Source organism: Pseudoliparis swirei, chromosome 10 (assembly GCF_029220125.1).
Source record: "Pseudoliparis swirei isolate HS2019 ecotype Mariana Trench chromosome 10, NWPU_hadal_v1, whole genome shotgun sequence".
Taxonomy (NCBI): domain Eukaryota; kingdom Metazoa; phylum Chordata; class Actinopteri; order Perciformes; family Liparidae; genus Pseudoliparis; species Pseudoliparis swirei.
In genome coordinates, this window is record NC_079397.1 from 18,002,688 (window position 1) to 18,009,617 (window position 6,930).

Consider the following 6,930-nt stretch of genomic DNA (forward strand, 5'->3'; position numbering starts at 1 on the left):
ATTCAGAGCGTGTAAGCGAGTCGTCAACTCTGAGAACAATAAGTGGACCAAAGCCGAAAGCGAGCCACGAAGAGGGGGTAATTCCACACCGAGGGCTGTACCACTGAATACTATAATAAAACAAAAATGTCTCCATCAATTGTCCACGAATTACATCGAGACCTGTGTGTCTTGTGTCCTTTTTTTTAATTAGCTGACTTTTAGAAATGGACTACGTAAAAATGTTCTTGTAGTACGTTATCAGGCGTAAGATAGTATAGACGATCTTTGGTTACGCCCAGCAGCGCAAAGGCTGCTGGGACTCGGCTGTCATGGCTCCGAACCTAAACAGAGAGCTTTGAGTAACACATTTAGTTGTAGTATTGAGCCAAAATAACTTCCGCTACATGTTATCTGTAGTTATCAGCCGGATAAACAAATGCCAGGTATTTTACAATGCTGAAGTAGCTACAAGCTGTCTTACATTTTCTTTATTTGCTCCATTTGTTTGCTATTTTGGTAGCTTGGTAGCTATCTAGCTGCTAGCTGCGCAAAAGCACGACGGCGTGACGCTCGTGCTTTCCTCTTGGCTGCGACACCGACTTCAATATTACAATTACAGCAAAAACGTGTTAAGAATGTCTCCACAACAAATGTCTGTTTCACAGGGGAAAACATGTCCGGGGTAAACAAAGGCATCGAGTTACAGCTTCAGCTGCGGCACAATGCGGAGGATCTGCACAGCTTCATGGCGGAGCTGGAGGGCTGGGAGACGGACATCAAGAAGAAGGATGCGGAGCTGAGGACGGGAGGACCTCCGGAGGCCCAGGTCGGTGCTTGTTGTTATTCGTCTCGGGAGTAGGAGATGTTCCGGACCGTCTCCCGGTGTCAGTAGCGTGTCGTGTCTGTTGTAGAAGAAGCTCCCGCCGGTGCGCAACAAAGACTACAAAACAAAGAGGGAGAGGAAGAAGAAGAAGAAGAAGAAGAAGGAGCCGCCGCCGCCGCCGGGCAGCGGCGACGCGAAGCCGGAGGAGGCCAAAGAGGCATCGAGGATAAAAGCATACGACTATAGATCGTGGGACACGTTCGACGTGGTAGATGACGCATTCTGTCAACAACAACAAATACAGGTAACGAGATCTGTGACGTCATGGAGGAGTTGACTGTCTGCTTCTGTGGTCGCAGGACAAAGCTCTGTCGGAGGTGGACAAGGAGGAAAGTCCTGCAGAGTCAAACGAGTCCGACTGTGAGGAAGCGCCAGCGGATCAGGAGGAAGCTCTGTGTGAGAGGAGGAAGGTGCGAGAAGAACTGCAATACCACAAAGTAAAGGGAGGAACAAGTCGTCCTTTACTTAAGCCGATGTATACTTTCATTTTCTAGGGCAACGCGTTTTTCAAAGAGGGGAAGTACGGCGATGCAGTGGAGTGTTACACCAGAGGGATGGCTGCCGATCCGCACAGCGCCGTGCTCCCCACCAACAGAGCCACCGCCTTCTTCAGACTCAAAAAGTAACCGGCACAGGGTTAACTAGAACGGGCACTCGGTAGAGCGCATACCTTCGTATATCACAACATTGGGCATTGAATTATGAACATGTTGGCATTATTTGCCAATTGGATACAAATTGACCGTGCTATGGTAAAAAGAAGATGTTGACCTTTTCATGACCTTGACCTTTGACCCGATCGATCCCAAAATCTAATCAAATGGTCCCCAGATAATAACCAATCATCCCACCAAATGTCATGCGATTCGGTTTAATACTTATTGAGTTATGCGAGTAACACGCATAAAAATAAATAAATACACGGCGATTAAAACATAACCTTCACATTTTCAATGCGAAGGTAACAACCGGCTGCTGTTTCTCACTATAGAAGATCGTTTAAGTGTTTTACAAAAGGTGTAACGACATGAAGGAGGATGTGTTTGCCTTTCTTAAGTTATTGACAACCTTTTCCTTTGCAGGTATGCTGTGGCCGAGTCTGACTGCAACTTGGCGATCGCTCTGGACGGCAACTACTTCAAAGCGTTCGCGCGGAGAGGAGCGGCACGGGTCGCGCTGAAGAAATACGAATCTGCATTAGAAGGTGACGAAACTGTCCAACGGGGTCGATCCTCGACCTCAACGCGAGCGCCCCGAGATAACGACACGCGTCTGCTTCCGAACAGACTACGAGGCGGTTCTCAAGCTGGACCCCGGGAACGTGGAGGCCCAGAGCGAAGCGGGGAAGATCTCTGAGGTGAGCGGGAGCGCTTCGGTTCGGTTCGGGTTCCGAGTCGTCTCCTCTTCTCATTCCTCCGGCTGGTTTTCAGACGATCGGCCATCGAGCGCCGGGTGGAGCCGCTCGGCCGCCGGAGGCTCCCACGGAGAACCCTGAGCAGCGGAGACGGGTGGAGGAGCAGCAGAGGAGGCAGGAGGCGGCTGCACACAAAGACAGAGTACGCGGGGGTTCGGCGTTGAGTCCGTTGTTTTGCTTCTCTACATGGGCGATGTTTGAGAAGATGTGAAAGAGTCAACTGTTGTCTCAAATAGTGAGAACCAGCCGGATAACATGAGCTCGAGATGCAGTTGTAGAATGGTTTAACCCAACATGGCTCCTGATATTCCGAGTGGAGCTGTGTCAATTTGCAACATATTTTTCTTTAGCTTTCCAAAATGCGTCTTTTCAGGGCAACGCCTACTTCAAAGAGGGCAAGTACGACGCGGCCGTGGAGTGCTACAGCCGCGGCATGGAGGCGGACGGCGTGAACGTCCTGCTGCCCGCCAACAGAGCCATGGCCTTCCTCAAGCTGGAGAGGTGCGCCGGCTCTTTGTTCCTCCGGCACATTTTGGTTTGTGAAAAAGGCGTCTGGAACGAGAAGATCAGACTCCCCGTTGTTTCTGTCGGCTCAGGAATGAGGAGGCGGAGGAGGACTGCAGCAGAGCCATCGCCCTGGACGGCTCTTACTCCAAGGCCTTCGCCCGCCGGGCCACCGCCAGGGTGGCGTTGGGGAAACTGGAGGAGGCCAAACAAGGTGCTGATGGAACATTACATCACATTACATTACATCACATTACATCACATCACATTACATCATATCACATTACATCATATCACATTACATCATATCACATCACATTACATCATATCACATTACATCATATCACATTACATCATATCACATCACATCATATTACATCACATTACATCACATCACATTACATCACATCATATTACATCATATCACATTACATCACATCATATTACATCATATTACATTACATCACATCATGTCACATTACATCACATTACATCACATCATATTACATCACATTACATCACATTACATCACATCATATTACATCACATTACATCACATCACATCACGTCACATCACGTCACATTACATCACATTAGAACAGCGCTGTAGAACAGCAGCAACGCCTTTTCGTTTACAAGACCAGGAAGTGATTTGTCAGCAAATTGCACGAAAATAATACGAACGAGGATCATGTAGTATCTGCTGCTGACTGTTTAGTTGCATCTCAACATATTGTCTGTGTGTGTGTGTGTCTGTGTGTGTGTGTGTCTCTGTGTGTGTGTGTGTGTCTCTGTGTGTGTCTGTGTGTGTGTGTGTGTGTTACAGATTTTCAGGAGGTGTTGAAACTGGAGCCGGGGAACAAGCAGGCCCTGAACCAGCTCCAGAAACTCCAGACTGTACGTGTGTCCCCCTTCTGTGATTAAATCCTTAATGTTATGAGAACAGAAGAATAAATGCTGAAACACCAGAGTGGCTGACGAGGTTTGGTCCTGCACACACTTCCCTTCTCGTTTACTCCATGTTGTTCTGTCGTGTCAGAGCGCGGCGTCCAGCGCGGCGTCCAGCGGCCTCCTCCAGACCCCAGACGGCACGCAGAGGAGAACCGTTCAGCCGGTAGACAAACCAACACATCTGCGCTCAACGGTGAGTTTCCCCCCCGCTGTGTTGCAGGTAAAGAGGTTTAACATGGAGGTATTATAATGTGCTGTATTTAAATTTTTGTGATCGGATCCTTTATTAGAATAAATGAATTTGTTGAATGACAGACAGTTGGACTTTTGAAGTTATCACAGTCGTGATCCCCATTTTTATTGAATTTTTATTTTAACTATCATATCAGGGACAACAATATTTCGACACCGCTCCGTCGAGCTCCATCGATTATTTATTTATGTAGCTCCGTTTAAAGAATTGCTGTTTAAATGTATGTTTGTTTTGTATTAATTCACCTGTATGAATATGTATATTATTAATGAATACATTTAATTTATGTAATTGAAAATAACCTGTCAGACTTTTGCCTCCAGACATTTTGTACTTAAATAAAACAATGTAAACACGTTGTCAGTCGTAGTTTGTTCCTACGTGCGTTGGCACTGTTTGTCCAGCAGGGGGCGTGTCGGCGTCTGTTTGTTCTCCTGAAGGTTGGACTGATTCTGCTCTTCAGAAACCACTGAGGAGGCTGGATATCCAGGAAGTGAGCGGCGAGGCGACGCTGTCTGAGGCGGGGGCCGGGGGGGCCATGGAGGAGGCCGGGGGGGCCATGGAGGGGCCCGGGGGGGCCACGCTCCTCATCCAGGAGGCCGGGGGGGCCATGGAGGGGCAGGGGCCATGGAGGGGCCGGGGGCCTCCTCATCCAGGAGGGCGGGGGGGCCATGGAGGGGGCCGGGGGGGCCACGCTCCTCATCCAGGAGGCCGGGGGGGAATCGTCTCCGCTGTCATCGTCGCCCAGCGCCAAGATGATCAAGATCGAGGACGAAATCCCCTCAAACACATCCAACCAGTGAGTGGCTCTCTCTCTCTCTCTGTATCTCTCTCTGTCTCTCTCCCTCTCTCTCTCTCTCCCCCCTCTCTGTCTCTCTCCCTCTCTCTCTCTCTCTCTCTCCCTCTCTCTCTCCCCCCCCCCCCCATGTGGTGATGTATAGCTCCTCCCTTAAAGCCCTCTGTGTTTCAGTAGTTTATGGGATGTTGTATTGATGATTTCTGCCATGTAAGCAGATGTTTTGCCTCCGTCCCAGAGTCGCTGTGAGCAGCCGGACCAATCAGGCGGCGCGGAGAGGCCCCGCCCCCCCAGCCGCCCTGCCCCCCCCACCCGCCAGCAGCTTCCAGCTGGAGGCCGACCTCCGCAAGCTGGGACACCAACCGGACCTCGTCTACAGATACCTGAGGGTGAGCTGTGTGTGTGTGTGTGTCTGTGTATGGGTGTGTGTGTGTGTCTGTGTGTGGGTGTGTGTGTGTATCTTAACCTCTGTGTGTATATATCTTAGCCTGTGTGTGTGTGTTTCTTTTTCTGTGTGTGTGAATATCTGCCGTCAGCCTAGATTAGGCATAAGAGTTAGAGCTCTTTAATCCGAGACACTTTAGATTATTACAAATCCTAAATCCACGAAGCGTTCAGAGAGTGTTGGTTGTGCAGCTCGTCCTTCATCGTTTGAGCCCCTCGTCTTCGTCTCTGTTCTTCTGTCTCGCAGCAAATCAAACCCGAGGCCTTCGCTGACATCTTCCGCAACTCGCTGGAGCCGGAGCTCCTGAACCGGCTGCTGAGCGCGCTGCACGGCTTCTACATGAGGTGAGTGACGACGGCGTGGAGCGGCGCCGCGGGCCCTCTGACGCCCCTCTGACGCCCCTCTCACGCCCCTCTGACGCCCCTCTGACGCCCCTCTGACGCCGCTCTCACGCCCCTCACGCCGCTCTCACGCCCCTCTGACGCCCCTCTCACGCCCCTCTGACGCCCCTCTGACGCCCCTCACGCCCCTCTCACGCCCCTCTCACGCCCCTCTCACGCCCCTCTGACGCCGCTCTCACGCCCCTCTCACGCCGCTCTCACGCCGCTCTGACGCCCCTCTCACGCCGCTCTGACGCCCCTCTCACGCCCCTCTCACGCCCCTCACGCCCCTGACGCCCCTCTCACGCCCCTCTGACGCCCCTCTGACGCCGCTCTCACGCCCCTCTCACGCCGCTCTCACGCCCCTCTCACGCCCCTCTGACGCCCCTCTCACGCCCCTCTGACGCCCCTCTGACGCCCCTCTCACGCCCCTCTCACGCCCCTCTGACGCCCCTCTCACGCCCCTCTCGCCCTCTGACGCCTCTCACGCCCCTCACGCCCCTCTCACGCTCTGACGCCCTCTCACGCCTCTGACGCCCTCGCCCGCTCTCACGCCCCCCTCTGACGCCCTCTCACGCCGCGCTCACGCCCCTCTCACGCCGCTCTCACGCCCCTCTCACGCCGCTCTCACGCCCCTCTCACGCCCCTCTGACGCCGCTCTGACGCCCCTCTCACGCCGCTCTGACGCCCCTCTCACGCCGCTCTGACGCCCCTCTCACGCCGCTCTCACGCCCCTCTCCTCACGCCGCTCACGCCCTCTCACGCCGTCTCCGCTTGAGGTCCTCACGCTGCGAGGCTCAGGCGCCTGACGCGCTCTGGCGCTTGACATGTTCGGCCCCGGAGAAGAAAGGTGGGGGTCTCCACACACACACACACACACACACGATGATGACACGCTGTGCTCCCGTTCTCTCCCCAGAGCTGAAGGAGCTGTTTGACTTCCTCCACCAGGCGGCGCCGGAGGGATCGTCGGTCGCCGCCCTGCAGCAGAAGTACGGCGTGTGACGCCGAGACGCTTTAAACCATTTGAAAACTCCATGACTTAAACTTCCACGCCGTGACCACGGAGACGCCTCGTGGACTGTTGTAAATCGGCGAGTCGGTTAAAAATGTCTTGGAAGTCAGTATTGCGTAATCTCCGATACGTCACACGGGTGATGAATCGGAGTCCAGACGTTCTTTATTCAGCGTCCTGTCTGGGACCAATGGGAACGTTCGAGTAGCTTTGTGTGTAATTAAAACCCCAGAAAGTTATCACTCCAGCACACAGCGTCGTGTCGAAGACGTTTAATCTGGTTCAGGGTCACAGAGGTCAGACAGCT

General features: G+C 52.9%; 1 protein-coding gene across 1 annotated transcript; it reads left to right on the forward strand.

Annotated features, from left to right (window-relative positions):
• Positions 1 to 180: 180 nt before the first annotated feature.
• On the forward strand, positions 181 to 6,658 carry rpap3 (RNA polymerase II associated protein 3). Its single transcript, XM_056425499.1, has 17 exons — positions 181 to 425; positions 648 to 808; positions 894 to 1,073; positions 1,165 to 1,275; positions 1,360 to 1,487; positions 1,948 to 2,069; positions 2,152 to 2,222; positions 2,296 to 2,421; positions 2,653 to 2,780; positions 2,876 to 2,997; positions 3,610 to 3,680; positions 3,823 to 3,927; positions 4,451 to 4,585; positions 4,644 to 4,786; positions 5,022 to 5,172; positions 5,475 to 5,572; positions 6,388 to 6,658. Exons 1-17 carry the CDS (start codon positions 419 to 421, stop codon positions 6,611 to 6,613), a joined length of 2,085 nt encoding a protein of 694 aa, XP_056281474.1. The 5' UTR covers positions 181 to 418; the 3' UTR covers positions 6,614 to 6,658.
• Positions 6,659 to 6,930: the final 272 nt, after the last annotated feature.

Coding starts and splice junctions, on each gene's coding strand:
- rpap3 (XM_056425499.1), top strand. Junction 1,074..1,164: donor CGTGGGACACGTTCGACGTG/GTAGATGACGCA, acceptor CTGTGGTCGCAG/GACAAAGCTCTGTCGGAGGT. Junction 4,787..5,021: donor CCCTCAAACACATCCAACCA/GTGAGTGGCTCT, acceptor CCTCCGTCCCAG/AGTCGCTGTGAGCAGCCGGA.